A 15,586-nucleotide genomic window follows, 5' to 3' on the forward strand; every position below is an offset into this window, starting at 1 on the left:
GAAAGAGGGCGGTGCTCCACGGTGCTGCTCTCTGTCACATGTATGACTTTATTGCTACAATGGAAAAGTGCAGGCGGCGGGGGGGGGGGAGGGGGGTTGTTCCTGAAGCAAATCATACTGATGTGTTTTGGGTTGAGTCCCAGCGGTGGATTTACAGGGTATAAGCAGCGGAAAACCTGGGGGGGGGGAGGGGGGGGAGAGATATGAGAGCCACCGTGCCGAAAATGCGCTTTGTGCTCAAAGCTGGTTCTCCAAAATTTACAGAGACGGGGGCTGCGGTACCCCCACCTGGTCCAGGGCCTGCTGTCGTTATCTGTGCATTTCACAGATCTTTTCTCAGGTGTGGGGTGCAGGCCGGGGGCTCGGCTGCTCTGGGGTCATCTGTTTATGTTCTTCTTTTACTTTCTCGGTCTAATCGACTGCAGCAGCGGCTTAAATAGAAGCACCTGTTGAGAGAATCGATGGTGTTTTCAGTTTTCTTTCAGTCAGTGCCTGTTTTTGTAGACTAACAAAATGCTGATACGTTTTTTTTTTAACTGTATATCTGTCTTTTTAAATGCTTTCTACAGAGTTTCTGCCCATGTCAGTTTGTGACGAGGCTGCAGCCATTAGATTCAGTTGTTTGTTTTTGGTACCTGTTCAGTCTTTAATTTTTATTCATTCTATTTTTTGGGGGGGCGCAGTGACAAAAAGGAAGTCTTCCTGGGCGACGACAACGCGCTGACCCTCACGTTCAACGCCAGGAACGAGGGCGAGGGCGGGGCGTACGAGGCGGAGCTGTACGTGGTGCTGCCGCCCGAGGCCGACTACAGCGGGATCGCGCGCAACAACGAGGTGAGGCTGCCGCGGCGACCGCGCCGTCCGCCGGCCCCGCCCACACTGTCCCCGTGTTCCTCACGTACGTGCGGGCTCAGAGGGAAGAGCAGAACTTCACTTATGATTTAGACGGGATTGTAGTGAATCAAAGTATATGAGATGAATGAAGGTAAAGTCATAGAGTGCCTGTAATAAGGCGCTCGCATGCAGTGGGAGTGTTCTTAGCCAGGTGTTACTCATGTAACCCTGGTGGTTCCACTTATGTTTTGTCATACTCTAAGTGGCTCTGGAGAAGTGAGTCTGCTAAATGAATGTAATGTGAGGTCATTGTGGTGGGACCGGACAGTGATTGGTTGATTTTTATGTTCTCTTGTGCTGGACCCTCTCTCATCTGCTGCATGTGTAATTGTGTGTGTCTCAGAGCCTGGCCCAGCTGACCTGCAGTTATGAGACTGAGAACCAGACCCGCTATCTCAGCTGTGACCTTGGCAACCCCATGAAGTCTGGCACAAGCGTAAGGATCTGGATATGTCTTTCTCTCTGTCCTCTTCTCTCTCTCTCACTCTCTCTCTCTCTCTGTCCCTCCCTCTCCATCCCGCTGCTCCCCTCTCTCTGTCTATTTATTCCTCTCTTTCTCTCTGTATTTACAAACAGGGATTTCGTTATAGATTATTGTGGGAGTAATATATAAGCAAGCTCTGTTTCCAGTTCAAAGAAGCCCATGTTTTTTGTCTCTAGGACAGGCTTTTTTTTTTTGGGAGGGGGTAAGGGGAGGGGGGGCAGGCGTCGAACGGGACAGGAAGAAACAGCTTTTTACATGTGTCAACCAGCTTTTAGAGACACAGGAAGTTCCCAGCAGGGGAACAGGAAGTTGCTCTCTGTTCCCTCTCGTTCTCTGGCGGAGACCCCCCCCTTGCAGGAAGCTTTGACAAAGGGGCGGGCTGCAGGTTTAATGTGTCTGCTTACGGCTGGTATGAGAGCTCTGGGGTGGGGCAGAGGGGGCTGCTCTTTTGAAATGGCAAATATTTCTCTTTAGCACACTTGTACATACAGCTTGTGCTGTTTGATGTCAGAGGGTTAAGTGGCTGATAATATACAGACACTGGCCTTGACACACAGAAACCTGCAGCTGTGTAACAGCATTTCAGATGGTTTTCCCTCAAACGACCCCTCAGTGTTATGGGTCTCAACACAGACAGGCAGCACTGTTTGGATTAGCATTAAGCAGTTTCAGACCAAAGAATGAGAGAAACTGAACGTTTATGTGTGGCATTTTGTTTTATACGTGCGGGTGCGTGGAACCGCACTAAAATTGCGTTCAAATAATTGGGTTCACGTTTCTTCGGATTTAGGATTGACTGCTGCGTAGATGCTTCTGGTTTTAGGAGGAAATATAAACGGCATTAAAAGGCAATTAAGAAAAGCGACCAAAATCCCACAGTCCCCCTCCCCCCCTCCCCCGGCTGTCTGGGCCTTCCCAGGTGTGTGGCAGCTGTGTGGGAGGGGGCAGGGGTCCGGGGGGCTCGGGGAGCCCAGCTGAGAAACGGGGGTGCGTTGGACCGGGAGTAGAGTTTTGATGGGAGTTCTCACTCTGCAATTAAAATGTTCGTGTCCAATCACTGTGTATCTTTGTGTCTTTCTCTCCCTTTATCTGTTTCTCTTTCTCTCTCATTTCCCAGTCAGAGCTGTATTTTGTACAGAACCCATCTCAGTGGGATTTTCTCTGTGTGTTTTACAGTAAGCAGAGTACACAGAGAGGCTGTAGCAGTTAACTATGCAGTATTTCACTTATTCACGCACGATAGCAGGCCGACGGATGCTACCACTTGAGACCATTTACAAGCTGCACGTCTCTGCCCGTCTCTCTCTGTCTCTCTGTTCTGTGCCGACCCCCTGACGCTGATTCGTTATGTCTCTGCAGCTGTGGGCGGGGCTTCGTTTCACTGTGCCACGCCTACAGGACACGCGCAAGACGGTGCAGTTTGAGCTCCAGATACGCAGGTGAAGGCCCGCCCCCATGCCGCACCCACAATAACACCTCATCACCTGTCATCTGCACAGCAAAATATTCAGTCTAAAAATCAACAGATAACGTAATTTTACTATTTGTGTATGCTTTCAGTTTTATTGTACATTTCAGATTCGCTGGTATTTTATGTAATTGATTTGTTTCATAGTGTTCCTGCACTGCCGTATTCAGTGTTCTCCTCAGAACTGCAGTGCTCTTATGGAATAACGCTTCTGTGCCCTAACAAAGGTAAACAATGATAGCCTGAGTTAAGCATATGTTTCTCTCTATCCCCCCGCAGTAAAAATGAGAATAACTCACAGAGCGAGCTTGTGCCATACAAGCTGGAGGTGGCCGTGGCGGCTGATGTCATTCTGCAGGGGTGAGTCCAGGAACACCGGTACACTCCATTTCCAGAACTTTCCACACGAGTGCGCACCTGTGTGTGAGTCTCCATGCTTTCTGCTCTCATGCTCTCTCTCTCTTTCTCTGTCTGAAGTGTGTCTCACCCAGACAAGGTCATCTTTCCCCCGCAAAACTGGAAAGCAACCAAGAGGCCGCAGTTGGAGCAGGATGTCGGGCCTCCAGTTCAGCATGTGTATGAGGTAGGAGATCCCCTCTGAGTGAAATAGAGGTCCTCTCTAAGGACATAAGGGCTTAAATCCCCTCTGTGCATAAAATGGAGATCCTCTCTGAGGAGATAGGAACTCAAATCTCTTCTGTGCGTGAAATAGAGATCAATCCTCTCATTGGAGATAGGAACTCAAATCCTAAAAGACCTTTTAACTTAAGCGTCTTCTGTCTCCGTTTTCTCCTCCCTCTCTCCTTCTCTCTCTCCTAGTTGGTGAACAACGGGCCGAGCATGATAAGCCACACCCTCCTGGAGCTGCACTGTCCAATGAGAGTCAAGGCTCAATGGCTCATGTACCCGTTGGAGGTGACCACCGTTGGGCCCCTCAACTGCTCCACCGACCGGATCATCAACCCCCAGCACCTCAAGGTGAGGACCTCCCGGACCTGCCCTGGGTCTTACGCTTAGCGTCACTGTCTCTGCCTCAGAGCCGTAATGGCGTCCGACAAACAGAACAAGAGGCTAGTAACAGCAGGCTGTGTGGTCTTCAGGGGAAGATCTGTGCTGACTGATTTGAGAAAGCTTGCGTCGTCTCGCAAAATTCACAGTGTTAATCAGAACATGTAATTTCCCAGAATTTAAAATGCTTGAACTATAGGTTTCCGTTTGAACTATAGGTTTCAGGACGCATGTGGCCTGTGGCTGAAGCGGGGTGGCAGGGGTGGATTTTCCAGTGTCTTCCATTTGAGTCACATGCTAGGGGAACAAAAATATAGACCTATCCAATGTTCTTTGTCCTGAACTTTGACCATCAAATTCAAATGTTACAAACTTCAGCTTGTGAAGTTCAGCCATCACTGAAATTCACTTGCTAAGCTATTTTTGTGAACAATATTAACGGGACCCTTTCATTTATTTGCAATTCAAAATTAAGGACAAACATTGATGGAATACAGACCTTTGCCAATCTCCTCTTTCATTTCATAGTTTACTGTTTTTGTTGTTTGCTGCTGACCTAGTTCTGTACCCCTCAACCAGCTGCGTGGAGCAAAACGCGCATGACGGGCACGCGCGCACACGCGGAAAGGGGCGTGGCTACGGCCACTATTTGCGAAGCTCCGGGGCTTTCTGAAAAAGCCTGTTCCGTCACACGGATGCGCTTCGTGGTTCATGAGTCACTTGGAGATTAATGACACCCTTAATTGTCAGCGTTGCCATTTTAATTAATCCAGGGGGTTCTGGCGAAGCTTCCTGCCTCCGGTCATAATTGCTCTTGGGTTTTGGCTCTGGCTCAATTACTGTGGTTTCGCTCTGAGCTTTAACTGGCCATGTGTGACGTTGGAGACATCTCGCTGAGAGCTGTCATCTGTGGCTGTAACAGGAGTAGTGCCTGCTGGACTTTCTGCTTGAGAGGGTGTGTGTTGGATGACTTTGCAGTGCTGTGACCTGATGTGTCTGTCAAAATGGGTGCAAATATCACAGACTGGTCTGAACCCATTGTGTTGTTCTTGTTTTATCTTGTCTGGTGGTTGGTCAGCTGGTGGTTAATTGGTGTTGTCTGTCTGGTGTGGACTGTTGGGTAATGTGTCTGGTCCAGACTGTTGGTCAGTGTTGCCTGTGTCTGGTCCAGACTGTTGGTCAGTGTTGCCTGTGTCTCATCCAGACCGTTGGTCAGTGCAGCCTGTGTCTGGTCCAGACCATTGGTCAGTGTTGCATGTGTCTGGTCCAGACCGTTGGTCAGTGTTGCATTTGTCTGGTCCAGACCGTGTCGTGTCTGTGGTGTTGTCATGTGTGTCTGGTCCAGACCGTTGGTCAGTGTTGCATGTGTCTGGTCCAGACCGTTGGTCAGTGTTGCATGTGTCTGATCCAGACCGTTGGTCTGTGTTGCATGTGTCTGGTCCAGACCGTAGGTCAGTGTTGCATGTGTCTGGTCCAGACCGTTGGTCAGTGATGCATGTGTCTGTACTGGAGGGCTGAAAGTGTTTCTTGCCTCCACAGCTCCAGCAGTCACCCACTGAGCAGCCGCCCCTGCAGACGCCCAACCCGGCCCACCACATCGAGAGGAGGGACGCCAACAAGAATCAGCTGGCCGAACCAGGAAACCTGGTGAGAGGGGGAAAGACTGAGGAAAGCAGGGGTGAAGGCAGTGGAGAAAGAGAGAGCATGGAGTGTGGGAGAGCAGGAGGAAGAGAAGCAGGGAATAGTTAACACAAACAATTGATGTCAAGTGATTGATGAGTTGAGCATGCAAGTCATTACTATATACGAGCGACTGAGTCACTGGAGTGAAATTCTGATGATGACAAAGAAGATAAGCAGTCTGGGGGGAGGGATGCAGGGAGACGCAGTCTGCTCTGCTTTTATGGTGTGGATGGATGTGTGTAATTCTCCTCGGTTGTGCCTGAGGCTTCCTGAACCGAGGAGCCGGCCCCGAATAACCCTGTTTGAGTCATAGGGGTACAGTGCAATTATAGGGGAGTGGTTCAGGGGGGCATACATTGGAGGTTGGGGACCAGGTGTGTTATTATACATGGGAGGATTGGGGGGCGGGGTCCAGGTCGGGTGCTGGTTGTCAGTTGTCAGGTCGTCAGTCATTAGTTTCATTAGCACCGGGGGCCCTTGCCGCTCGTCCGCTGCGACGGGCCCTCTAATCTTCCATGTGCGCGGCTGTCATTAGCGGGGGCCGCTGTGCTGCGGAAGACAGTGGCCCCCTTCACCCGAGCGGCCGCAGGTGGCCGTCCTCCTGCCTGTCTGAAAAGGCGCTCTGTTTTTGGGGCCTGCTGTCTTTAACCGGCCATGAACCCCATTCAGAACTCCTGGGTGTGCAATCAGATGTGCCAGCCCCTCGCCAAGCAGGCAGCCAGTCGTATTGGGCTCCCTTCATTGGGAGTATTTTGGATGATGTTTGGTGTCGTAGGGCTCGTTTTGGGGTGATATTTGGAGACCGGCTGAGCCCCGGCCCTTGAGGGGTCGTCCCTGGGCTGCGGCCCCAGACAACATGACCGCCACAGGAGCAGCTGATCGCCAGGCTGGACGCCAGCCTCATTTACTGCAGCGCCACACAGCCGTGGCCTTATAAGAACAAGTTATGCAGTAACACACCTCTTGGTGTTCCTGCTGCACTGAGCGACCCTGCTAACTACCCTCCCCCTGGGAGTACTGAGGGCAGGCAGGCCCCCAGGCCGAAGCGCGGTTGGCGGTGGACTGTAAAAAAACCATTCCCCAGGCTTCACGTCGCACAGTGTCCTGACAGGCCTCCTACTGCAGAATCCTTCTACCCTAAACTGACTGGCTGACAGGCAGCCTGCTCCAGAATCCTTACATCCTTATGCCTGGCAGGTCTGTACACCCTTATAAAGCCCAGTGCCTGGCAGGTCTGTACTCCCTTATAAAGCCCAGTGCCTGGCAGGTCTGTACACCCTTATAAAGCTCAGTGCCTGGCAGGTCTGCACACCCTTATAAAGCTCAGTGCCTGGCAGGTCTGTACACCCTTATAAAGCCCAGTGCCTGGCGTCTGTACTCCCTAAAGCTCAGTGCTGCAGTCTGTACCCCTTATAAAGCCCCAGTGCCTGGCAGGTCTGTACACCCTTATAAAGCTCAGTGCCTGGCAGGTCTGTACACCCTTATAAAGCTCAGTGCCTGGCAGGTCTGTACACCCTTATAAAGCCCAGTGCCTGGCAGGTCTGTACTCCTTATAAAGCTCAGTGCCTGCAGGTCTGTACCTTAAAGCTCAGTGCCTGGCAGGTCTGTACACCCTTATAAAGCTCAGTGCCTGGCAGGTCTGTACACCCTTATAAAGCCCAGTGCCTGGCAGGTCTGTACACCCTTATAAAGCCCAGTGCCTGGCAGGTCTGTACACCCTTATAAAGCTCAGTGCCTGGCAGGTCTGTACACCCTTATAAAGCTCAGTGCCTGGCAGGTCTGTACTCCCTTATAAAGCTCAGTGCCTGGCAGGTCTGTACTCCCTTATAAAGCTCAGTGCCTGGCAGGTCTGTACTCCCTTATAAAGCTCTCTCTGCCAGCTCCAGGGAGTCCTGCTCGTCTGACTGTCCTCTCAGGAATCCGCCGGGTTACATTTTCCCTGCGGTGATTTAACCTCGCGGGGGTGGGGGTGGGGGTGGGGGGGTGGGGGGTTTGACGTGCCGCACGGTCCAGGGGTGGTCTGCTTACTCACAGCGCGTTAGAAGTGTTTAGTCTGCAAGAGGTGGCGTTACGAGGGAGGGCATGATTAAGAGCGCGTATTCCTGCGGCCCTGTAAAAAAAAGAAAAAAACACTTTAAAAAACTGCCTGCTTTCTTGGTGGCGAGGCATTTAGATAGCTGTGCCTGCCTGTAAACTTTTACAGTCTCATGACATTCCCTCAGGCTTCCTTAATTTGAAGCAGCCCCCTCGAGATGGATGACATTGGGGACCTTGTTTTATTTTATTTTTTTTTTGGTCCAGAACACGAAACTGCTGATTGCTGTTTCCTCTCAGTCTCTTCCTTACCCCCACATCTCTGTCCCTCTCTTAGTCTTCCTAGTTCTCCCCTCCTCCTTTCTCTCTCTCTCTTTAATCATTCAAGGATTTCAAGCAGGGTTTTGTTTGCATGGCAGGAAATATCCAGTTTTACCAAAAAATTTATTAAATACATAATACAAAATTCCAGGCCAGTGTTCTAGAACATTCAGTGACCAGTAGTGATTGTTACACCAGCATTGGAATGTTCAGTTAAGAACATTCTAATCAATTGTGATCTTTCACCTTTAAGGGGGTCAATTGCTATCTGTATTAATTCTGTTATTGTGGCATTCATGTCAACATAAATCCAAATGAATGTGGGAAAATGTGTGGGGTGGGTCTGAGGTTGGTTGTCTTCGGAACGTTCTGGGTGAAATGGGGTCTATGCTGTAACAGAACTGACCGTAATTTTCCGCGTGTTTGTGTTCCCTCCTTCTGCCCTCCAGTCCTGCTCTAGTGTGGAATGCTGGGTGCTGCAGTGCAATGTGGGACTCCTGGAGAGGGGCACCAGTGCCATTCTGAAAGTGCGCTCCCGAATTTGGGCTGAGACCTTCATAGAGGTGAGGGGGCAAATGGCTGGAGCAATTACTGTATCTACTCTTAACGTAGTCCGGTAAACTACCCTGGACATGGGTGTCAGGCTTTGTGTTTCTTGGCAGCATCATCATCACTACATTTACTAAGCTAACATGGTGCAGGAGCAAGAGAAGAATGCATTTATATTTATGACATAAATTTCAATTTTTTTTTAGGAATTTTTAAATCTTTTTGAACATATACTTGTGAATACGTTTTTACATGTACATCAGCCCGTACCGTAGACTGATGCTGCCATTCCTGTGGATATAATTGTGGTTTCTAAGAGTCAGTAGAGAATTCTCAAGATGAAAAGCCATAAATGGGCGGCTTTAAAAGGATAAGTGACCCTGTAGCTCCATTAAGATGGCTGAATGTCAGTATTAACAGTCTGAATGCTGAAGGCGTGGCAGCGGCTCTATACAAAGCGGTGAGAGAGGTGCTGAAGTGCTGCTGTGGGGTCAAGGGTCACCTCTGTGCAGGAGAGCGTTGACAGAACCGCACTCTCGCTGCTGCCATTCCAGGCCTTGTGCATGTGTGTGTGCGCGTGCGCATGTGCGTGTGCTTGTGTGTGTGTGTGTGTATGTGTGTGTGCGCGTGTATGTGGGGAGTGCATTGAAAATTCATTAGCTTGTGGTCTGAGGGTTGTCAGAGGATTGGAATGTCACAGCGTGATTTGATGGAAGTGGCTGGGCTCTGGACCAGCTGTTCTCTGAGGAAACACTGCCATCTGCTGATCATTAATGTAATCGTGCCAAAGGATGTCAGATTCATACTCTATGCTCATTTGGTAGTAAAACTTGTTTTGCCCTTGTTTGCTTACTGATTGTGTGGATCTTAATGGCCCTTTCTCACTGATATCAGGCTAGGTGTGAACAGGTGAGTTGGTACATCTAATCGGTGAAGATAATGAAAGAATTATCTATGATTTAAATCATATTTAATTCATCCTTTCTCTCTCTCTGCAGAGGCCATACAAACAGTATGTGTTAGAGTGCTCTGCCAGGTACAGCGTGCAGAAGATGCCCTATGCCATCCTGCCCAAGGAGGCACCCAGCGGATCCAAAAAGGTGGCGCCCCTCTTTTCGCTTCCTGATCACTTTGGTGCATACAATCTAACTGCAGTGCTCCTTTTTCACATTCAGCGTAGTCTTTATTTTACGAAGACGATTTTAGAAAATGATGTCTGTGAAATGGTGGAATGGAAAAAGAAACACTGTTTTAAATGTTTTGCTCAAACTTAAATACCTGGGGATGTGGTGGGGTGGTGGTTGCCAGTGGTGACTGTGTTGGGGTGGCAGTTGCCGATTGTGACGCTGTGTCCATTGTGGCAGGTGGTGACCCCGGTGGTGTGGAGCAAGCCGGACAGCCAGTACGCCGTGCCCCTGTGGATCATCATACTGGCCATCCTGGCGGGGCTGCTTCTGCTCGCCCTGCTCATCTATGTCCTGTACAAAGTAAGTACTGCTAGCGCCCGTGTGGCTCGCCGGTCAGGGAAGCCCGGGTCTAACTGGGAGACTGGCTGCCGCTTCACCAGGAGGAAGGGGAAGGGCTAACCAAAGCTAATTAAACTAATAAAGCTTCTGTTAATGAAGATGCAACACCACAATGTGAGGATTTTGTATGGTGCTGTTTGTTCCATGTATCTGTTTTCTGCTTGGTTACATCATATATAGGTGACCAAGTAGACAACAGATACACAGAACATACAGCACCATAGAATATCCTTACATTGTGGTGCTTTTCAGTTAGTGGATTATTATGGGTCTGACTGAACCAAACCCAGAAGAGTCTCAAGGCTGGCTGTCCTTTGTCTGGCGTTTTGATTGCAGTGGTACCAGCTTTGTGTTTGCCAGCCTTTCCTAGAGATACGGCTGTGCTTATGAACCCTTGCATTTCCCTTATGTACTCTCTTTTTTGTAAGAAGAGCATGTGCTAAATCAGATGTGGGCAGCTTTGTCTCTGGAGGGATGGCGTGCTAGCTTTTGTGGCCACCAATAAATCTGGCTCAATCAGCTAAATGGCTGGTGTTCACCAGTGTAGGTTCACTAATTGATTGGGCTGCAATAAAACGTTTCGCAATGGCATACGCATAAGGTCTTCAGCCTTAAAGGATAGCCAGGAAAGTTATTCATTTCAATTTCCATTAAATGCAGCTCAGAAAGACATATTCTCATTTTCAGAAAATGCAACTTATTATGAAAATCATGGCCAGTGTAATTTTCGGGACTATTTTCAGTACTTTGGTGAAGCTCCGAACTACTTTATCACATATTGAAAAAGCAATCGTCACTTGTGCAAAGGCCAGGTGCAAAGGCCAGGTTCTTCTCAAGGGATATGCTGACGATACTGAAGGAATCACTGGTGTTGTTCTATATGAAAAAATACAACTATCACTATCGGATGATGTAAGAAATTTGGGACAATTGAGTAATTAAGAAGTTGGCATGAAATTCGGGTATAGATATGCACCCCTCATCCACCCCTGTGCCAGATGGATGTGGTGCACTGTACTGTCACTGTTGTGACCTCTCTGCTCCAGCGTGTGCTCACCCCTTCTTCTCTCCTCTTCTCGTCCTGCAGCTGGGTTTCTTCAAGCGATCCCTACCCTACGGCACGGCCATGGAGAAGGCCCAGCTCAAGCCCCCGGCCACATCTGAGGCCTAACCAAACGGGGTGGGGGGTTCCAAAATCACACCAAACATTTTTTTTTCCCTCTTTGTTAAATTGGGAAAAGAAAAGATAAATATTTCATCCACAAAGTAGACCAGGAAACTGCAAGACTGTGTAATAACAGATGGCTGTTGAAGATTTTCAGAGAAAAGACCACTGGAAGTTCATCTGTACTGCACTAGAAAGAGAAAAACAACCCTAAGTGCTCTAAAACCAAATGAATGTTTTTAATTTAATTTTTTGTTTTGACAAAGAGCTTTGGGGTTTGGTTTCCGAACAGTGAGAACTTCTATACCTAAGCCAGACCCATTTCAGGGATGCAAAGAGTTTGTTTTCGGTTTGGATCAGGGTGGGGTTGAGGGGTTGAAATCAGGGCTTGTTCAGTGGTGCATCGCACACACAACCAGAAAAGTGTAGTGATGTGCGGAACCTCTCCCGTCGTTGATCTTCATGGATAGCCATACTGGTTTTTTTTTTTAAAAATCTCCACCTGTTGCTTTTTTCTGCTCTTGCTTGCTGTTTCTCAAGACAGAGGATATTTTAATAGATTTTAAACGTCTTATTGGTGCTAGAATCAAGTCCTATGACTGAATGTTCCCAGTTGATCACGAGGGCAGATGAGAAATGCCTGGTGCCTGTTTGCAAGTGCCCAGTGAGGGTTTCCGCAGAATTCAACCAGAACGCTGGGAGAAACACGCCCAGGGACGTAGCCCTCATCACCAAAGACTTTACTTCACTGAGATCTCCATCTTCCAAAGGCGCTTTTAGTGCTTGGACCAAGCTTGGTCTGACACTAAGAGCTTTGGCCATGATTACCTTTTAAACCTGTTTATCTTTCGTCAGGGACTTTTTTTTATTTTGTGTGATTGTCCTTTGGGCTTGATAGTTCTGAAAGGCTTAAAAAGACACTGGGTTTTTATTCAAGAGGACTGCAGCAAGGGTGAAGGTGTCTTGTAACAGAATGAAAGTTGTTTATTATTTGCTATGAAGCAATTTCTGCAAATCCCCCTGACTTTCTCTCATCCAGAAATCAATGCACAGGTGCTGCTCACCTGGGACATGACTGGAGCAATCATAGACTCTTCTAATATGGTGTGAGACTCGTGAAACTGTGTTGAACTTTCTCATTTAGGGTGTGTTCCCTTAAGCAGATACATTTACAGACCACAACTGCTGAGAATATTATGCCTCCGAAGTATGGTGGGTCCAAAGTGACCTGTGTTGACCTTATACCATGGGTCTGTTATAAATTAAAGCACAGACAATCAAAGCTGGATAGTGCAGGATTGGGTGGGGGGATTGCAGACATGCTAACAGTGTCTTGTCTGATGAAACTACAGGAATAATTTAGAGTTGTGCACTGCAGTAAATGATTATTAAATGCAGCAATAATGATGTAGATGCCAAAGAGCACAGGGAAGCCGGTTAGGAGCCAGAATGGGTGTGGCTTCCCGTGTGTGGCTGTGGATGCACGCTCACATGCTTTGAACGCAACAGAACTTGGTATCAGCATATGTATGCGTCCATGGGTGGTTGGCCAAATCTATAGGGGTCTGTGCATACACACACAACACCAAAGACATCCTTCACTGTACCAATGGCTGCAGCTTCATCCAGGGACCGAAAATTCATGTGTCTTGGGCTTCAATTTTCTGCCTTTTTTGTGTGTTTGCGTGTGCTTGTGTGTGCATATGCTTGCTTGAGTTAGCGAGTGCTTGGATGCGTGCGCCTGCATGCCTTTGTGAGTGCTTGTATATGTGTGTGTGTGTGTCTGTCTGTGTGTGTGGACGCTTGTGTGTACACGTGTGCGTATGCGCGAAAGTGCTTGTGTGTTGGTGAGTGAGGGAGATGGGTGTATTTTCCTAATGGCCTGGTCCTCTCCCTTTATTAACAACAGATTGCAGAATCAGGTATGAATGGAACAGTCCACCAGCAGTGCTTAGACTATCCTGTTACTAGACTACAATCTGGACAGAGTGGTTCAGCCCAAAACACAGTGATTCATTGTGGCTGGGAGCTGCAGTGGCTGTTCATGTACTTGACTGGGAAAGGGCTGAACTGTACTGGTATGTCCAAGTCACCTGTAAGGGACAGCAGCTGGGTATTGGGGAAACTTAAAACTGTTTTAAGTGCAATATTATTTTATTTTTTATTTTCAGTATCTAGGATAGGTTCAGAGCTTAGAGGCTGACCCAACTGCAGTCACCGCCACCTTCAAAAGAAAAAAGTCACTGAACTGAACTTTGGGGACAGTTTGACTTACTGTGTCCATTTTGTTTTTATTTCTGAGTCCCAGTCCACATAAAAGCCTCAAATTTCTCTCAAGCAATTTGGATTTAAAACCAGCTGTTCGCTCACCCTAAGTCATTATTAATGATGATTTTTTTTGTGTTAGTACTGTACAAATTAGAAGTACAAGCAATTATTTATACTACTACAAGTTGTTTGGAAAAAGAAACACTTTTTAAAAAATGTCAATAGGAGAAAGCACTGGGTCTGTCCTTGTTTTTAGGATGTCTCTTCCATTCGTTTTTGAGTTGTAAATATGTATCTAGTGAGGAGACTATTTGAAAATTCAATGGAAAAACTGATTTGTTGTGAAATTTCCTTTCCCCATATTGGGGGGAAATGTTATGGTGTTTAAAAAATGTTTCCTTGTATTGTATTTTACTGTTTGCATTTCAAATAAAATTTTCAATTTTTACTAAAAGGTGAGATTGCTTATTTAATTTTTTTTAACGCATTGGCTACTTGACGACTAAGGTGTTTGCATTCTTGGCTAAATTGCCCACAGGTGCTTGGATAAGAGGAATGCCCTGATCGAAATAAGTTAGCTCTACATACGCATTATGTAAAACGGGGAACTAAACCGTAGTGGCGGTTCATACCATCGAAATGATAGAAACAAGTGAAAACCACGAATGGCTTTAGAAACACATTAACGAAAGTAGGTGGTGTGACGTGAAAATGGGTATAGAAATATATTTAAAACAGGGCTTATCTTTTAGAGCACAATTGACATACTTAATTGACGAGAAAAAAAATTACGACCTAGTTTAAGTGCAATTATGGTAACCGGATACGGTCGTCGTAGTTAATTTGTATTTTGGGTGGGCGTGGGTCAGTAGTAGCGCTCGTGCCATCTGTTCACGCGCTGAATGAGAGGACACGCGGACTGTTGTAGCTCAAGTGGTGATAGTGAGACAATAGCGTCCATCTGTTTGTGTAGCTACTAAAAGTTAGCTCATCTCACATTCCCCGGGTAAAACTGCGAATACAATTGAGAATATTACAAGGTAAGCGTAACACTTTTAAAATTAACCAATATTGCTGAATTGCGTTAAGGCGACTTCGCTACACCTGCAGAATTGTTTTAGTTCGGCTGTCGAATGAATCTTTCATTAAAACGCCATCTGTCATTGTATGAAACCACGCCGATAGACTTGAACTTTTCTGTTGTTTTCAATTTTTTGTGACCTCTGTACTGAAGGACTTGCATATAATATTAAAATGACTGCAAGAATGCAAGCTTTAAGTAGCCTACTGTTATATGAACGTTACTACTGATGGCTTTCGGCTCAATACAGGAGTAATTTGAACGTATTTGTGCGAACCCATAGGCTACCTAATAAAATATGTTTAGGCTGTAACAGGTGCAAAACAGCGCCGGAAAAGGATCTTCTTAAAAACCATTTTTGAATGTTGGCCTTATCAGACTCATCTCCAGCAGAAAGCCTCGATTTAGTTTGTGTTTAGCTGAATAATGTGAACTCCAGTCTTGCTATAATCAGGCTGTACCCTGTGCTCATTTTAAGCATGCAACTCCCAGTTTCTCGCATGGACAGTGATGGGGACAGTGGACTATATTTGGAAGCTGTGTATGAATTTTCCTGTATCATGCATTTTATTTGTGGTGCTTTTCATGCATTACAAACCAATAGCAGAATGAGGCTTCATGAACCCTAAAATAGCACAAGCTATCTTGTGGTGTCTTTGACACACTGCTCTTAACTAATCACAGTGCTGTACTTCGGTAGGCAAAGTAATGCCTTTAGATCACAGAGACAGGTGATTGACAGCACACGGTAGCTCCACCCATCATGTGTCTCATGAAACCTCGGACTGCTCTGTGTGCTAGTGTGAAGCTCTGTGCTCTGTGTTCAGTAGCCCATCCCACTTAGGTCACATGGGTCCCTCTCACCAATCCATCCTTTTGCTGGTTATCATGGTAACCGTGCTCCTCCTCCTGATGGGATTGATCTTATGGCTTCTCCATTACTGTAGGTATGTTAGCATCGAGAATCTCGCCACATTACTACTGGCATGTTAGCACCTCACCACATTACTGCAGGTATGTTAGCAGCTCACCACATTACTGCAGGTATGTTAGCATCTCACCACATTACTGCAGGTATGTTAGCATCTCACCACATTACTGCAGG

General features: G+C 47.2%; 1 protein-coding gene across 1 annotated transcript in view; it reads left to right on the top strand.

Moving 5' to 3' along the window:
- Positions 1 to 11,619, top strand: part of itga5 (integrin, alpha 5 (fibronectin receptor, alpha polypeptide)) — a 46,610-nt gene extending 34,991 nt beyond the window's left edge. Inside the window, exons 20-30 of the mRNA XM_064299063.1 lie at positions 684 to 834; positions 1,238 to 1,330; positions 2,738 to 2,817; positions 3,126 to 3,206; positions 3,324 to 3,429; positions 3,666 to 3,824; positions 5,394 to 5,501; positions 8,342 to 8,455; positions 9,440 to 9,541; positions 9,806 to 9,928; positions 11,055 to 11,619. Coding sequence (XP_064155133.1) covers positions 684 to 834; positions 1,238 to 1,330; positions 2,738 to 2,817; positions 3,126 to 3,206; positions 3,324 to 3,429; positions 3,666 to 3,824; positions 5,394 to 5,501; positions 8,342 to 8,455; positions 9,440 to 9,541; positions 9,806 to 9,928; positions 11,055 to 11,138 — 1,201 coding nt within the window. The 3' untranslated portion in view covers positions 11,139 to 11,619. The remainder of the gene's footprint in view (positions 1 to 683; positions 835 to 1,237; positions 1,331 to 2,737; positions 2,818 to 3,125; positions 3,207 to 3,323; positions 3,430 to 3,665; positions 3,825 to 5,393; positions 5,502 to 8,341; positions 8,456 to 9,439; positions 9,542 to 9,805; positions 9,929 to 11,054) is intronic.
- The last annotated feature ends 3,967 nt before the right edge of the window (positions 11,620 to 15,586 follow it).

Source organism: Anguilla rostrata, chromosome 11 (genome assembly GCF_018555375.3).
Source record: "Anguilla rostrata isolate EN2019 chromosome 11, ASM1855537v3, whole genome shotgun sequence".
Classification (NCBI taxonomy): domain Eukaryota; kingdom Metazoa; phylum Chordata; class Actinopteri; order Anguilliformes; family Anguillidae; genus Anguilla; species Anguilla rostrata.